The 17,594-nt window shown below is 55.4% G+C and overlaps 1 protein-coding gene and 1 long non-coding RNA gene across 2 annotated transcripts in view; one reads left to right on the top strand and one right to left on the bottom strand.

Moving 5' to 3' along the window:
- The first annotated feature begins 706 nt into the window (after positions 1-706).
- LOC139020143 (uncharacterized) overlaps positions 707-17,594 on the top strand; it is a 91,366-nt gene continuing 74,478 nt past the window's right edge. Inside the window, exon 1 of the long non-coding RNA XR_011473196.1 lies at positions 707-1,013. This is a non-coding gene — a long non-coding RNA (uncharacterized lncRNA). The remainder of the gene's footprint in view (positions 1,014-17,594) is intronic.
- POU3F3 (POU class 3 homeobox 3) lies at positions 11,239-16,592 on the bottom strand. Its single transcript, XM_070429838.1, has one exon. The coding sequence runs from the start codon at positions 16,590-16,592 to the stop codon at positions 15,117-15,119; it is 1,476 nt and encodes a 491-aa protein (XP_070285939.1). The 3' UTR covers positions 11,239-15,116.

Here is a 17,594-nt window from a genome sequence, read left to right as displayed (position 1 = left end):
CCCCCACACCCTCCACCTCCGACCACCGCCAGCGCCGGGGGAAGCCGCAGTGGGCGCCCGCGGAGCCTCGGGCGTGGGGGGCCGGGCTCGGGGGCGCCCCGAGGCGAGAAGTGGGGCGCAGACAGGAGCCTGGCGCCCAGCAGCCCCTGTCTCCGCCTCGATCGACCGCCACAACCGGCTCACTTTCTAAGAGCGGGGCAGGTGCCGGAGTGATTGTTGTTTTAATTGTTCAAACGAAACCGTCGCTCGGGGCGAGGTTTGCTGAAGTTCGTGCGCGCGTGGGCTCCACACACAGGCCGCCTCGCTCGCTGTCCCGGGGCCGCTGGGCCTGGGGACCAAACAGACTCTAAGAACGGCACCCACCGCCGCAGGCCGGGAGCCTCGGCGCAAGACGCGGAGCTGGTTCGAAAACAGCTGTTCGGGGTTCAGGGAGCGCGCTCTCCCTCCTCCGCCAAGTTCATCGCTCCTTCCACTCCCTCCGGGAGAGCGGCGAGCGCTTGGGCCACCCGGTTCCCGGCCCCCTCGGCCGCACGGGGGTTCGGAGCGGGGCTGCGCGGGAGGCTGCGTCCCGGCCTCGAGGACGCGCGGAGCCGAGACCTCCTTTGTGCGTCCCGGCCCCGGGGCGGTGAACGTCCCCGCGGCGGTTCTCCTTTAAGAAAGTAGCGATCGCCATGAATATTTAATACCGAGGCGGCCGCGGGCGGAGGGGCGCCCACCGCCGGCGGCCCGCGCAGCGCCCGGTGCAGAGCCCGCGGGCGGGGGCCGGGCCGGCGGGCCGGACTCGGACGGGGGGTGGAGGCGGTCATTTCCCGAAGAAAGCGGAGGTCGCCGGGCTGGAGGATGTCTCGCCCCGACCGCCCTTCCTGGCCCCCGTTTTCTGCAAGAAGCGGGCCGGGGAGCTGAGAGCCCCACGTGTGCGCTCTTGGCGTGGATGGTTTGATAAAAGGTGGTTTCAAACGGTGCCTCGGCCGAGGCCTGCTTCCTGCCGGTGCAGAGTGGAAGGCCGTCTCCGGGTGAGTCCAGAGCGCCCGGGCCGCTGGAGCAGCGGGGCGAGGAGAGGGAGGGAGGCGCTCCCGTGGGTTCTGGAAGGGGCGCCGGGTGAGCGGGGCGGAGGGGAGCCGGGGCGGGGGTCGCGCAGTCCCCAGGGCCCTCCTCAGAGACCCGGCACCCTTCTCTCGCGCGGCTGACCCTCTTCCTGCGAAGGAATAAAGCGAATTTACTCAGATACTTGATTCCACGAGCGGCTCCGTTCCTTTGCTTTCGCATTGAGCGTCTCGCAGGCTTCCCTGTGAACAGCAGCCACGTGTCCCCAGTTCTATGACATGAAAAACATCCTAGGTGCGTTATGCTCCCTTCTGGATAGATGAAAACCTAGGCCTGTGCTGTTTATATTTAGATGGTTTCCCAAAAGCAGGGGAAATGTGTGAGACTTACTCTGCAGATGCAGCAAAAGTACCTTCCTTTCTGCTTGAAAAAGTTGTCTGCGGATGGCTTTCCCTTACTGATTCTGAACCACCTCTACCCCTCTCCCCGCCCCCCAAAAAAACCACCAAAAACTAAATCAGGTCATGAATAAAGCAACAGTCAGATCAAGCAATTAAATACCAATTATGACTATTAATGGCTTTATTACTAATGATTGGAGCTGAGGACTCCAAAATCACTTAAGGTAATCAAGCTGTTCTAAAGTTCTGCTACCCAAGATTTTTACAGCACTCCATCCCGAGAAGAGAGGTAGAAGATAGGGATGTTTTCGGGAGTTCTCCAGCAGGTATCCCAGGGTCAGTGTTGAATTTATTTATTTCAGTGAAGTTTATTACTACTTCGATAAACAGCGGAGTCTACACTGCTGGAGTGCCAAGTATGCAAAATGTAATTGATGATGGTGGTTACAGTGTATTTGGTTTGGATGCAGAATTGAGCTGGGGAAGGTACTTCTCCCTCCAAGTACCCTGGTAAAGCTGGAAACCTTGAGAGATTTTAAGGAAGTGTTTTAAATCTTCAGATGGGGTATATGGATAGCAAGACAGCCAGGAGGCGAGAAAGTGAGGGATGGTCAACTCTGGGAGCAAAGAGAAACCGGAACTTGGCCTCCACTTGAACAGCTCTTTTTGCTCCTGGGTTGAAATGGTTTTGGCCCTTGGCTGAGTGACTGAAAAGAAAAAGGTCCGTGAGAATAGTCTGGGTGTGGAGGTTACTGTGGCTGGATTTATTTATTACTGAAGATTCTTCACCACCCTGCCCTGCCTCTTTATTGACACCCCTTCTTATCCCAAGTGGAAACCCAAGCTCCATTCTGGGAAGGGAGGAGCACCCAGGCAGGAGCCACAGGGAGGGGTAGATTGCTGCTGGCAGCAGGAGAGCAGGGGGCAGCTCGCAGGGGCTCTGGTCACCAGCACATGCGATGCGGGCAGGCTAAGGCACCTGGCCATTCAGCTCAGGGCAGTCCCTCTGTTCATTGGCCCAGAGGTCAGCCCCTCCTAGTGCCTGTCAGGACACTGGGTGGGGTGGGGCAGTGAATTTCTCCTGTCTTGCTGGGGACATCTCTCATACCTCTGCTCCTGTACGGAAGCCTGCAGCAGCACCCCTCTGCTGCGATGTGCTTACCGGGCAGGATGGTGGTGTGCAGGCTGCATGGCAGAAACCTGAGCCGGTTGTGACAAGGGAGCTCCTCTGCTAAGCGGTGTAAAGTTTGGGTAGTTTCCGAGTGCTGGTGGCCCCTTCTCTTGGTCTGCAGCACGGCCCTCCCTCCCCACTGGTTTGTGAGAGTTAATTGTCCTTCGGTGAGGGCATCTCACACCTCAGCCAACGGTGCATCCGAGAAGGAATTCCCCACAGGTAACAGGAGGGCACAAGGAACACGCCGTGGACACCCGACGGGTGTTCTCACCTGGAAAACCTCACCTCGAGGAAATGGGCCTGGGGTTTCCCCCTTCTGTGCTTCCTGGGTACAAGCCTTTGTGCCTGGCCCCGCTGCCAGCAGCCTACCCGAGACCCTGCCTGCGGACCATAAAGCTACCACAGCCTCTTTGGGTGGCAGCCACCCCCAGAGTCAGATCTTAGCAGAACAGCTTCATATGTCAACAGCAAGTTCCCTGCCATCCCCAAGAACCCAGAGGGACTCTGAGAACAAATCCCCTGCCGAACCCGAGAACCCCGTGAGAGAGGGGCCAGGGGCTGGCACGCAGCTCCCATAAATCCCAGCAGTTTGGACCCTGCCTGCCACTGGGCCTGGCATAGGGGGAGGGTCGGGGCTTGGGAAGAGGGCTAAGAAAGTCCCCTGTGGCCCTTCCTTGGATCCACTGCAGACAAGCCCAAGGGCAGATACCTGTGCACGGGGCAGGGTGGGGTGGGAGCCACCAGGCCTCTCTGGCAGTTGCAGCCTCTGAGCTAAAAGCCCAGAGCTCTCCCAAAGGGCCCCTGCGAACTGCAGGCGTGGCCCAGAGCAGAAGGCCAGAGGCCATTTGTCCCTCAGACCCTCACCAGCCCCCCCACCTCTGTCGTGACCTGACAGAGGCCCACATCACCCAGTCTGAGAGGGCTTGCACTCAGGAAACCTGGGGGGCGGGGGGGGGGGGGGGGGGGCGGTGAGAGTTGGAGGCACGTTTCCCCCGCACAACTCTTTGGGAAATTGACATGTAAAGAGGAGAGCCAGGCCCTATCACTCTGACAGGGGCTCCGCCTGTCAGAAAACCTCCTACTTCCTGGTGGATTCCTGAGACCGGCCCCCAAGCAGCCGACACTGCACTTTGTTCAAGATGTCAGGTAAGCTGGGAGGAGTTTGATCTGCCCCCATCCAAGTAAATACAAGTGAATTTTGCTTCGTAAAAAGAAATGTATGGCTTTAAAGTTTCCCAGCCAGAATCCACGTAGTTTCCTCCAGGTCCCTTGTCAGCAACCACAGCCCTCTCCCCCTCCTTTTTCCATTCTTCTTTGTGGCCTAAGGTTGCATTTAGGAGGGTTGTTTGTGTGAGCAAGCCTCCCTCTCTCCACTCTCACCCCATCTCCCTGGATGCAGTTGCAGTTGGAAACCACACACACACAAACTCTTTTAAAATTTTCTGCTATTCTTCCTGACTAGAAGAGTTGACAAGACATAGACACATTAAGATGCATAAAGTACAGTGGACTGATCAGCCAAAATGCATCTCATTTGCACTTGTATATAGCCAGGCGTAGGCGTTTGTGTCACTCAGGGCCTCCAGCCCTCTCTGCCATGCTGGGCTGACTGGCTGGAATTTCTGAGAAGGGCCCAGTGCAGGGGCCATATGTGAGGTTGAGGTCGCAGCCCCAGCCCCAGTCCAGCCCAAGCCAGCAGGGTGGGGGTGTTGTGTGGAGGGGAGATCTGCAGACCTGGCCAGCTTTGGCAGACTGCTTTGAGCAATGCAGGGAGCTAGCAGCCTGGCTGGGTGGGCAGGCAGCTGGATACCCAGGTTTACAGCAACTCTGAGGGGCCTTCCCCTGGGCTGAGTTAAAGAAAGAGGACCATAAAGTAGTCCCTGACGACATATTATACCCACTTCCAACGCCTCTCCCAAAGTTTTGTTCTCTTCCCCCGGGTGCCTGGTGCAGGGCCACCTCTGCCTAGTGGGTTGCTCCCCCTACTCCTAGTCCTGAACTTTGACTCTAAGCTTCTCCTTCCCACAGAGGTCTGCACTGAGCCCTGCTCCTGGGCCCGGGTTCCCAGACCAATGTCTCTCTCACCAACTGGAGAGGCTCATGGGAGCTGCACCAGAGCCTTCGGGAACCCACTGGGCTGAGGGCGAAGTTAGGGGTCTCGGGGTGTTCTCCTTCACCACCCACCCATCATTCTCCTGCCTGGGTCTCAAGTCTTCCCATTCCCAGGTGCTGGGGTACCAATTCCTACCCACCAGCTGGAGGTAGGAGCTACATTCGGGTTCTGGCTCATGGCCAGGAGATGGGGTGCTGGGTAGAGGGTCCAGAGGAACCGGGGTCCTCCAAGAGCCTCAGCGGTGCCGGAGGAAGTGCCCTACTGGCTGCTGTGAGCGGCCACAGCGCATCCTAGGGTCATCCTTTCCACAGTGTCCTGCTTGTTTTCCTTGCAAAGGCCATGGTGACCCCTCCCACCAGCTCCCCACTTCTCCAGGGGACTTCCTCTCGCCCAGCAAGCAGGCTGGTGGCTTGCTCTTGGGCCTGCATCTCCAGGCCAGATTCAGCCCACGACTTTCCCAGGACAACCAAGGGCAAGTATGCTGCTCAACAAGACCACCACCTCCCCGGGTGGCGTCTGGACAACAGCCACTGACTAGGGCCTGAGGACCCAGACGCAGCCACCACCCACACCCAAGGTGGCCTGCAGGAGCGCTGGGCCCAGGCCGTGAGGCCAGGCAGCGAGCCCAGCACCATTGACAGCCGGGGCACGTCTATGCAACCCCAGGGAACAATCAACAGACTATGCCCTGAGAGCTGGTGACAGGCCTGTAAGGTGTGCGATCCTTTAAAGATCCTTGGTACTACTTTTGCATGAATCCTTTGTTACAGCTTTGTCAGCCTGCACGCCTTTAGCAGCTCCCCCTCCCAGGACTCTCCCCCCTCCTCATTTCCTTCCCACACCCCCAAAGCAGAGAGGGTCTGGCATAGGGAATCTGCCCAAATCAACTGCCCTGCTCCACATCCCCTCCTGCCAAGTGCTTGTGCCTGGGCACGCTCCCCCTTCGAGCTTGGGGCACACGAACAAGGGTTGCACTGCCTTCGCCATTTGGCGGGGTTCTCTGGGAAGAAAAGGCTTTCTGAATGTGACCCGGGGCAGTGGCTCCTGCTGCTGGTGAATGAGTAGCTCTCAGCCACAGGCAGTGACTGGGGTGGGCACAGCAGAGCACGTGGGGAGGGGGTAACCTGCCCTTGCACAGGAAGGCTTGCAGGATTCTTGCAGAAAGAGCAGGGTGAGGATAACACAGCTCTGAACTCACTTGGTTCCTAGTGGCTACAGGGCAGCCAGCTCCCACTGTTCTGGGGTGGATTGCATCCCCTTCGCAATTTAGGTCTGACTTCTCTACAGCCAAAGTACAGCCCTGGGCAGATGTTTGAAGGAAGATGCCTGGCACACAGGAGGTGCAAGTGACGGCTGTCTCCATGCACATAAGCTTAACATGCACTGTCAGACCCAGCTACACACAGCTACACATCTCCCATTAGTTTTCTATTTAATTTGTCTCCATTCCTCCTTCCTCAGCCTTGCTGCCTGCACACAGTCGTTTGGAGAAAGCTCCAGTGAGCAGCGCCCTGCAGAAGGCCTCTCTCTTATGTAACACACTCAGGGAGTCCTCAGTTACCATTTTGCTCCAAATCAGCTGACACAAGGGTTTCTGGCTGGGGTGGGCTGTGGGTATCAGGGTGTTACAAATGGGGTGCAGGCCTCATTCTCTGGGGGCTTTTATTTTCCTCCTTCAAGCCCCCATTCAAGAGCCAGGAACAAAGGGGATAGGTAACTGATCCATCTTTGGGTCTCCCTTCACTTCTACCCGCCTCCTGGGCAGCCCCTCTTCTTTGAAAAGTCGGGGAAAGCTTGTGGGACCAGGTACACGTGTAAATAGTGCTGACCTCGGCCAGCCCCTCGTCCCGAAAGGCAGGACGCCCATGTCAGGGGCAGGCTGTGCAGAGCCCTGGAGGGCTCACCTCTTCCATTCCCCCAGACCTCCCTGCATAGAGCCAGTGTGATCTCCCAGGAAGGCTCCCTGCTCAGCATGCCTCTTGTTAAAAACATCCAGGACAACTATGAAATACTTCTCAGGAGAGTTAATGACGTCTCTCAGGTTTGAAACATTCTTAAAGCCCTGTTAGGAAGAAATCATCCAGGAGTACAAAGTCTAGTCAGTAGGATCGCCTAAGCAAGTGTGAAAGGTTTCTCCTCCAAAAGGTTAATTAAAAATAGTTCGTAGGTGGTACTTGGTTCACGGATGGGTCTTTCCCTGCTGTAACTTAGGCATTCTCAAGAACACGCTAGGAAGACATTTATTTTCATTTTGTTAGTTCTTGGATGGTACTGTACTTTCTGATTAGACCTTTTTAATTTTTAAAACTCTGCTGGAGGGTTTTCAACTGTGAAAATGTAAATGAAAAATAGACTCTCCCTTTCAGACTCCCATAGGGTCGGTCAGAGTGAGTAAACCTGCCTGGCCCCCACTCACTTCTCCAAGTAGCCCTGTCTGAACTCAGGGAGAGTGATGGTGGCAGGTTTTGGCACCTTTAATGCTGGCACAAGGCGAGCTCTTTGAAATGAATATCTATCCTAGTGCAGTGTGCAGTGTTCCAGCCGACTAAATGGGCTTCCCTTCCGCCGGGAGGCAGTGGCAGTCCTGGGGGACAGAACGAATGTGATCTCCCAGGAAGCGTTTCCTCAGAACATCCTCTGTGCTTTTGTTTTTGTATTAAAAAGATGTTTTTGCTTTCCTCTCATTCCTCCACCTTACTCTGTAGCTACAACAATGGACAGCAGTTACCGTTTGTGTGTGTGTCATCTGTAAACTCGTGTCATGTTGGGACTCACAAAGCCCAGACATACTTCAGGTGTGTCCTGCGCTTCTGGCTCAGCGGGTCACCTGGAGACTCACAGTGGGGTCTGCCAGTTCCCTGGGACAGGTCTCTCCCCACAGTGCCCCTCTCCCAAGTGGCAGGGGAAGGGGGTTCCCTTGGAGAAAGCTCCCTGAATTAGAGGGGGCCAGACTCAGGTTAAGCAGGTAAGGGGTACTGGCTTAGCGTGGCCACTAGCAAGCCCAGAGCTCATTCTGTCCCCCTCAGCATGACTCCTTTCAGGAAGGGAGGCGGCAGCAACCTCTCCACGGACATTTTTGAAACTATGACAACTAAGTGAGTTTACGGGTAAAATTCTGGTGTAGCCCCAAACAACCCGGGTTATTTAAATTTGAGTTTATTCCACATGTGCACACAGGCATACGCACAAACACACGCCAACCAGGGGTAACTACCAGTGCATCCCCACTGGCCCGCTCTGGTAACAGCAACCACAACCAACAAACTTCTTTTCTGAAGAGTAAAAAGGGGGAAAAAACCCTCCATATCTTGTGAATGGTCATCTCATACTGCTTAACACCGGGAGACAGCACTGGCCAGACACCCTGCTGCTTTCCTAGGAACAGGTAAAGCAACCCCTCCTCTTCTCCCCCAAGACCCAGCTATTTTTAAAAGCTAAAATTTTTCTTTCCAAAGGGAGGAGAAGGAATGAATTCCATTAATGAGTTAGGTACCCGGAACCTGGCTTGTCTAGGGCCACTGTATCTGTAAATAAATGACTTCCTGTTTATTGCGTGCATTTTTGCTAAACAAACAACAGCAACCTGAACTCCAAGGCCTCTGGAGGATTTAATCCAGCAAATATTCCGACGTATGGTTTGATTTCCACTATTTTTGTTTTCTTTTGTGTGTACTCACTGGAGCCGGGCTGAGGGTCATCGTCCTTGGGCGTCCAGGCTGACTGGGGAGGAGTCACCTCCCAAGTTCTCCGGTTGCCACAGGGTGCTGGCCGCCCGGCCCGGAGGCGCCCTGGCAACGCCACTGGCCTCAACCTGGGGCGTCTCCGTTTTGCCCCAATCTTTCTAACGCTGACCACGCTGACCACGGCTCCGTGCAGCTCCCACCGCGAGGCCGCGTGCGAGGATCCTGTTGGCGCCGAACTGGGCCCACGCCCGCTCAGCACCCCGCGGGCCCGGCTCGCGTCCCTGGGCGGGGACGGGGCGCGGGAGGTGTCGTGCGCGGCCGGGCCCTGGCCGTCACCCCAGGGTTCCCTGGGAGCTCGAGTTTCCGTCCGCGGGGAGCGAAGGAGCACCCCCAGGCGCCTCGGGCTCCCCAGGGTGTGAGCAGCCAGCGGCCTCCGCCCGGCCCCGGCCCCGCAGGCGGGTTGGAGACCCCCACGCCCTCCCAAACGCGGCGACCCGCCGCGGGCCGGCCCTCGCTGACCTCGGCTGCCCCGCCGCTGAGCGGCAGCAAAGGGCTGGACCCTCATCCGGGCAGCGCGCCTCCTTCCCTGCGGAGACCGCGGGGAGAAACCCCAGGGGCCCTAGGGCGACCTGGGCGCCTCCGGGGGTCCCGCTCCTTCCCGACCGCGGGGTGGGTCCCAGAGCCGCAGGGAGCCCGGTGCGCAGCGGGAGGCCCGGCCCGGGGGGACAGCCCGGCGGGTACAGCGCGCCGGCGCCTGCAGTTCCCACCGCGCTCGGAGTGAGCGCACAGCCTCCGCGACCCGAGCCCCTCCGCCCGCCTCCCGCCTCCCGGCAACTTCCCACCGTCCGGCCCGCTCTCCCCTCCGCGCTCTGATTCCCTGGCCCCGGCTCAGGACGGCTCTGCCCCCCGCCCCCCAGTCTGCTGGCCCCCAGGCCCGAGCGTTCCCACGATTGGAACAACTGTTCTTGTTGGGCGGAGAGGCGAGCAGCACGGAGGCCGCGGGCCGAGGGGAGGCAGAAATGGTGGTGCAGACGGCTATTTCGACCTGTGTTTTAAAAAGTTTCATTGGACAATTATGGTAACCCCGCTAGAAAACTCCTTTAAAAAAAAAGATTTACTCCTGCTTCTGGAAAGCCGTTATTTTTCACATTGCTTTTAGGAAGATAGAGGAACAAAACATCGCGTTTCCAGCTATTTTGATCTGTAATTAAATGGCAGGATCGGTTTGTATTCTCCTACGGCTTTTACAGAAGTTGCAGTGATCCAAAGTCGGGCTGCTGTGTCAGAGTGGCATTTTTATTAATGAGAACACAAAAAGCTTGCATATTCTTAGCCCTGCTTGAATTTAGTTGCTAAGCAACCGCTGTATGGTAATTCATCCGCGAAATTTAAATCTTGGAGAAAGGATCTTGCGTTTTGCTGAATGGTCGCCACGAGGAAAACAACTTGTGGGACTGGCCAGCTGGCCCGGCGGGGATGCCACCCCACCGGCCAGGGCCCTCTGCAGCACCCTCCGCAGCACCCTCCGCCACTTGGACCTCCCATCTCCCCTGGAGGCAGGCCCAGCACCCGCGAGCCTTCTGCGTCCCCAGGGCTTCGGAGATCTGGCTGCCACTTTCCGCAGCCCCCACCCCCCGCACCCACAGACGCGCGTGTACAGACACACACACACGGTGCACACAGCGTGTCACCACGGGAAGGCCAGTCGCCCAGAGCCCTCCGAGGTCACTCCCAGAGCTGGCTCATCACAGAGCGCAGCCCCCAGCCCTCCAGAAGGCCAGGCTGCTGCCCTGGCCGGCAGTGACATCATGGCCTCCTGCTCGCCACGCGCGCCCACATTTCAGGATACTGGAACAAACACGGATGTGAAATCAAGAATGAAAGAGAGTAATCTAATTAATAGGCCATGAGCCAGGCTAACAAAATCAAAGAATCTGATTACACAAGTACCCCTCCTGCTATCTCCGCTGCCCCCACCCCTAGCATCTCTGCAAGCCTCCGCAGGACTTCCTTTCCTAGACTGGAAAGTTCAGGAGGCAAACCCAGAGCTCCCTGATTTCCTTACTGAAACCAAGATCAAGCCCAGGGCGGGCTCCACAGCCAGGTCACAGGGGAGTCCGTAGGCAAGGAACCGAGATGAGAAGAGACCACAGAGTTTGAAGAGCTGGCCCCACACTCCTTACCTCTCACTCTCAACACAACAACACCTGCACTGGCTGAGGCTTATGCTGTCAGTAACTGGACAAAGAGAGGGAGGCTTTTCACTCACAGCCATTTTAAGAAGACACTTTAAAAAATAACACAGCACAACTCGTTTTACTACATTACCTGGTTTCTGGGTCACCAATAACCTCAAAGTCTTAACTTCCTTTTAACACCTTCCCCAGCATGGTTGTCTGTGCACAGCCAGGGACTAGGTTGTATCGTGGATACATAGCATCTGTTTTAATCTGTCCAGTCAGCCACTGCATTTCATGAAAGAATTCTGTAATTTCTACCCTTCTGCCTTGAAAAAAACCAGGTCCACCTCCTAAATAATTAATTTCAAGTCTGTATCCAGTGCCAATACTTGTTGCATCCATTTGAGAGTTTGATTAATTGCCCTGGAACTTGGGCAAACTAAACTCCATGTGGAGAGAATGCGTCTGCCTTCAGTTTAGTTCTGAAAGCTACACATTATTGATGGATCTTACTCTATTTACATACAAATCGGTGCAAATATGCCCATCTCTTCAAATGCGTTTTGTATAAATATATAAAAGTGTCATTTTTGATTTAGCTTGAGCGGTTGATCATTTATTACAAAAATAAACGAATAAATACAACAATATATTGTTGCTTCCAACAAGATAAATACTTTTACAAATATATAATTTTAAAACAAATTTAATTGTTAAAATTATTTAAAATATTACACTTATCGATAAAACTATCAATAGTATATACTGCATTTAATATTAGAACCAATTATTCTCTGAATTTTGAAACCATTCATACAAAACATTATGAGCATGGTAGTGAGCAAACACTGGAGGCTACAAGGAAGCAGAGGGACTCTCTCAGATCAAGAATGAACAGTTCTGTTTGCGAACAAAGAAGCAGTCCTTGGCTAAGGACTAAAAAAAAAGGGCAGAGAAACAACAGCAAAACGACTATTTTACATACACCTTGAATGATTTATCGCCCAGACTTGCGGGGAAGATGGTTGGGTGAATGAGATGGCTGAGGCGTGGACCACAGGTCGGGAGCCACAGGAGTCTGCAGACTACCAGTGGGCCTAGTTTGGGATTAGCAAGATTGATAGGACAGAACTTTGTCACTTTCCTTTGGGTTGGGAGGGGAGGAGGGCTGGATTGAAATGGAGGAAACAAATGGCTACTTTACAAAGCACAAGACACTTGCTCTGCAAAGAAACACAATGACCAAATTCATTAAAAAGATCTGGTGATATATAACAATATTTTCATTATTTACGTGTATAACAATATCAGCCTAACACAAACCTCTCAGTTATAGCTGCTCTCTTTTGTTTTCCAACCATGAATTTCATTTTGTAGATACATTCAAAGGGTTGATTTTCAAAATATGGAGTGGCAGCTTAGCTCACTTTAAAAATGCAAAATAATGAAATAAAATGGTCTTGCTTTTCCAGCTTCTCCAATTAAAAGTTACTCTGTTACCCCTAAATCAGGACTTCTTCCAAAGTAATCAGCAAAGGTTGCTCTTTAATAGGAAACAGTGTGAAATCGAATGGTAGTTCTTTTGTTGTCAGCCAAATCAAGTAAGCAAATAGCTCCTAAAATTTTATACAGACCCACTGTCTAATCGACCACTGCCATTCCTGGTGGGGAAACAGGACTTCATCTCACGTGCCAGTGGTACCCATCATTAAAAACAGCCACACCCAATCCTCAGCTTTCCAATAAGGCCTTCTTGGCTTGCCCCTGTAGACCCTCAAGAACTGATGGAGTTTATATCCACTCAGGTTTTAAATTTGCTGGGCAGGGAGATTACAATAGCAAGAGAAAGAAGGAAACAAGAAAGCCAAGAAAAGTAAATCGTGGTTTCTTATTTTCATTTTTTCTTCTTTCTGTTTAATAAATATGGCCTTTTTCAGATTTCACAAATCAAAATGATTGTGATTTTTAGTACTATCTGGTGTTTAAAATAATGCAACCCAACACACGGCCATCTGGCTAGGCTTGATTTATGAAAGTGACACAGGGTCTGTCTGGAAGAAATAACTGCTCCTTGTTGCTCGCACAGTTTTCCGGGTTTTTTAACCCCTACATTGATATCTTAGGGGGAGGAAGTGAGGATGAGAGAAGGCAAAAAGTGAGTGACAGCTAAATGGGATTAGGGGGAAATTACCCTATAAAATCACTGCTTTATCACCCCAAATACTTTTAAAAAGTCCAGTGTGAAAGGACTCAACTAAGCAGAGTCTTTAGTACTCACAACCTGAGGCATCACACTTTCGCTTTCCCACATGGGAAATATTGATACATTGATGTGATAAATGTGACCGCTCTGCAGGATATATCTAAGGAGTGATCCAAAAGCTAAAACCCCAGGGTCAGTGAAGATACAGAATCACACTGGAGAAACACCAAAACACAGGCATGTAGACTTTTAGGTCTGAGCTGGTAATCACACCGAGGGTAAAGCAGTGTGGACCCAGTCAGGATTTTGGAACTCCATTCTTTCATTACAGAAACAAACAAACAAAACAAAACAAACCCTAAACCAGCTTAATAATTTAAACTTAATTACATACTATCAATGGAATAGTTGTAAGCTATTCTTCACAACTATTAGTCTTCAGAAAAAGAAGAAAGAAACGTAGCAATGTGGTGGGGGAGGAGAGGAAAAAGAGAGGCTAAACTTTGGAAAAGGGCTCTGTATTAACCATTAATAACCAGCTGGCACGTTTTTCACTGGTGATGTAATCCAATCTTTTGATAAAGATGATGAAGAACACAGGTATCTCCAAGAAAAGTAGTAAATACTCCCCTAAAAACATCCATTAAAATTACAGGAAAGGAAAAGACTGTGAAATTGACAGCTTACCAGGGAGTGCCGAGTAGTTAGAGCACTAGCAATTTCTGTCAAGCCTGTCCTTTACTCTAGATTCCCAAACACACCTTAGCGCCCCAGTGCTACTGGGCTTCCTCAGCGCTAGCACTCAAGGATATGCATTAGTAAAAAAATATTTTCCAACTATTTCTTCCCACACAGTGTTTATGCATCAGACACAGACTATTTCATTCTAACAAATTTATTTTCTCGATCAGCTCTTACGGAATCACTACTCAAATTAAATTACAATCAAATGATCACATCAAAAGATACCCTTATTACCTAACAACTGTCCATATTTTCATTTCATTTTGATTTGTGCTCGTCTGAAAAAAACACGTAATACAAGATCTGGGGAAAAATAAATTACCATTTTGCAGCAGTTCATAAGTATTCTGAATAAAATATTAAAAGAAGTCATTTAATGAAAATATAAAGCAAATATTTTTAGATCAGCAACGGATCTAACAATCTATATTGCCGTCTTTTGAAAAGTCTGTTTATTAAAACCTACCAAAAACACTGCTTGGAAATGGCAGTATTATAATCACAGCCGCAGCACCCATTCGATCAAAGTTGGCAACGGGTTGAGGAGCGAAGTCCAAGAAGTGCAGCGGCTGGTGCTCAGTCTTTCTAAATCCCTTTATGAGTCAGTCCAGAAATAAAAAATAAAAAATATTAATAAAAAATTATTAGCGGTGGAATCCTTAGGCATCCTCCGTCCCAGAGGCAGCCCTGGCGGCCGGGCTGCGGTGGGCCTCCCTCCATGCCCAGACTTCGGGCCCGCGCCGGCCCTGGGGGCCTCTCCCACTCCGCGACGGGTGAGCGGATGTCCCCTTCGCCCCGGCCCATCCCTCTGCTCCTTCGTGATGTTTTTATTTCCAAGGTTATTTGAAGGAAACGTGTTCTTTTGGCTTTGCTCTTCAGCTTGTTAATTTCAGAAGCTGTGGATATTATTTTTGCTGGAGACTGTTCTTTTTTTCTCCTTCCCGTTTCATAGTCAGTTTGTCCCCAAATGACTTCATATGGCCAAGAAGAGCTGGTTCCCGGCAGAGGCGTCCCTGATTCAGCCCGGTGCCTCTGCTGCTTTCAGAGGCTCCCAGGAACCAAGTCCCGGTCGGTCGGTCGGTCACTTTAGGCAGCCCTTTAGAGGGGGGGAAGGGGGCTTTTTTTTAAGGGGAGAAGGCGAGGCAGGTGCTAGGTGCTGTCCACCGTCGCCCTGGGGGCTTCTCAGGGTGGGCAAAACCTGGCGAGTGCAGTTTTGGTGCGCTAGGCCGCTTCACCCCCTTTTTTTTTAAAAAAAAAAAAAAAAAACAAGAACAAAAAACGAAACATCACCACAGTATAAATGCGATCCCAGGATCGCCCCCTTTTTCTCTTCCGGTTTTGCTTGTGTATACCGTTTGGGTGTTTATTATATTTTGTTTGTTTGGTCCCTCTTCTCTAGGACTCAGAAACCGTCTCGCCGGCCAGTCTCTCTCTTCTTTCCTCCAAGGGCGAGCATGCCTGTCTTTGGGCGGAGGGGAGGGCGGCGGACCGGCGGGGACCGGGCAGGCCGGGTGCGGGGTAGGCGCGGCGTTGGCGTTGGCGTTGGCGACTCTCCGGTCGCTGCGCCCCGGCCTTCACTGCACGCTGGTCTGCAGCCCGTGGTGCGGCGGCGGCGTGTCGGCGCTGACCGTGCCCACTTGCGAGTAGACATCGTCGGGCGTCTGCTGCTGGATCCCGGGCGGCGTCATGCGCTTCTCCTTCTGGCGCCGGTTGCAGAACCAAACGCGCACCACCTCCTTCTCGAGCTGCAGGCTGTCGGCCAGGTTGGTGATCTCCTGCGCCGAGGGCTTGGGGCACTTGAGGAAGTGGCTCTCGAGCGCGCCCTTGACGCTCACCTCGATAGAGGTCCGCTTCTTGCGCTTGCGGCCCTGCGCCGCGATCTTGTCGATGCTCGTGGGGCTGCCGGTGCTCGAGTCCGCCTCCTCCAGCCACTTGTTCAGCAGCGGCTTGAGCTTGCACATGTTCTTGAAGCTCAGCTGCAGGGCCTCGAAGCGGCAGATGGTGGTCTGCGAGAACACGTTGCCGTACAAGGTGCCCAGGGCCAGCCCCACGTCCGCCTGCGTGAAGCCCAGCTTGATGCGCCGCTGCTTGAACTGCTTGGCGAACTGCTCCAGGTCGTCGGACGTCGGCGTGTCCTCGTCCGAGTGCGGGTCGTGGCTGTTGAGTCCCGGCCCCGCGCCGCCGCCGTGGTGCGGAGGCCCCTGGGCGTGGTGCGGGTGCGGCGGGTGCGCGTGGTGGTGGTGATGGTGGTGGTGGTCCGCCAGCTCGGGGGTGTCCCCGCGCACCAGCCCCGGGTGGACCAGGCTCTGCGCGCCGCCGCCCGCGCCGCCGCCGCCTCCGGGCCCGGGGGGCGCGCTCAGCATGCCGTTCACCGTGAAGCCGCCGGGCTGCGAGTAGAGCAGGCTCTGCGGCGGCGGCTGCTGGCCTCCGGCCATGGACGGGAGGTGCGCGGCGGCTGCGGCGGCGGCGGCAGCGGCGGCGGCGGCGGCGGCGGCTCCCCAGCCCCCGGGGTGGCCCTGGTGCGGGGGCGGCGGTGGGGGCCCGAGGTGGGGGGGCCCGCGGTGGTGCAGCGCGGTGCCCGCGTGCAGGTCCTCGCGTCCGGCGCCGCCCTTCACGTCGGGGCCCTGCGGCGGCGGCGGCTGCGGCGGCTGCTGGGGGCTGCCGGCCATGCCCACGGCGCTGCCAGACCAGGGCGAGCTCGCCTCCACGGCGGCGGCGGCGGCAGCGGCGGCGGCGGCGGCGGCGTGGGGCAGGGCCGTGACCCACTGGTGCGCGTGGCTGAGCATATGGCCGCCGTTGCTGGCGGCCATGGCCCCCTGCATGAAGTCGCTCTGGACCATCTTGACGGAGGACGGGTCCCCTCGGTAGGCGCCGGAGGTCACAGCGGCGCTGCCGGGCTGCATGCCACCCCCGCCGCCCCCCGCGCCGCCGCCGCCCCCCCCGCCGCCGCCCCCGCCGCCGCCGGCTCCCGCCGCGTCCGAGTGGACAATGGAGCCGGCCGCCAGCAGGCTGTTCCCCGGCAGGTAGGGGTTAGAAGCCGCCGTGGCCATGCCGCTCCGCTCCCGCCACCCCACCGCCGCCACCACCGCCGCCGCCGCAGCAGCCGCGGCCGCCGCCGCTGCCGCCGCGCCCCCCGCTTCCCGCCTCCTTCCCTCACTCCTCCCCCGCCCCCGCCCCGGGCCCCAGTCGGCCCCCAGTCGGCCCGCCGCCTGGGCCGCCTCCTCCTCCGCCCCCGCCGCCGCCGCCGAGGCCCCCGGCTGGAGCAGCAAGGCCGCTCGGCAGGGCGCGGGGGTCGCGGGCCGGACTCTGGCAGCAGCAGCAGCGGCAGCAGCGCTGTGCAGAAGGGGGCTAGCTTCTCGGGGCGCGCTCCTAGGCCGCCCCCTTCACGGGGGGTCTTGGCCGCCCCCCAGCCCGGGCGCGTTCGGCTGGCTCCAGCGGGGCTCGCCGGGCCGGGCGCGGGCCTGCGCTCGGGCTCCCGGGCTGGTCTCGGGCTCCACTCCTCCTCCGGTCCCGGGAGCGCGGACTCGGCCGGGGCGCGGGGCTCGCTCCACCTGCTAAGTGGCGACTTCACAGGAGACAACAAAGAAAGAAGCCGCTCCTTTCTTCTTGCACCAAATTACGGATGACCCACAGCCAGCCGGCCTGCTCCTTCCCCGGCCGCTCTCCTCCCTCCTCAGGCACACATTTCGCTGCTCGTCCTCGGCAGCAGGAAAACTTTTGGAGTCCTTGAAGGCGGGGCGGTGCTGGCTGCCGGCGCGTGCGGAGCGGAGAGCGGGCTCCTGCTCTCCCTTCGGGTCCGCGGCTCAAGTTTTGTCCTGTCCTAGGAAAACTTCCTGCGATGCTGCATGTCTCTGCAGTTGCTACTGCCGGGGCTCTTGGTTGCCTCTGAAACAAGAGTCCTTTTCCATCCTCCTCGCAACAGCCACCGTTTGATGCGACATCTTTCCTTTTGGGCAGAAATGAGGAAACAAATATAACAAGGAAAAACACTGAACAGGAGAAAAAATGAGGTCGAACGACTGTTACCTTGTTGCTGAAGGTTGGGGTTGGTG

Source organism: Myotis yumanensis, unplaced genomic scaffold (assembly GCF_028538775.1).
Source record: "Myotis yumanensis isolate MYYU_CA2020_CCGP unplaced genomic scaffold, mMyoYum1.0.hap1 SCAF_11, whole genome shotgun sequence".
In the NCBI taxonomy this organism is placed as follows: Eukaryota; Metazoa; Chordata; class Mammalia; order Chiroptera; family Vespertilionidae; genus Myotis; species Myotis yumanensis.
The sequence above is the reverse complement of the archived record's forward strand: the minus strand, read 5'-3'. Positions and strand labels throughout refer to the sequence as shown.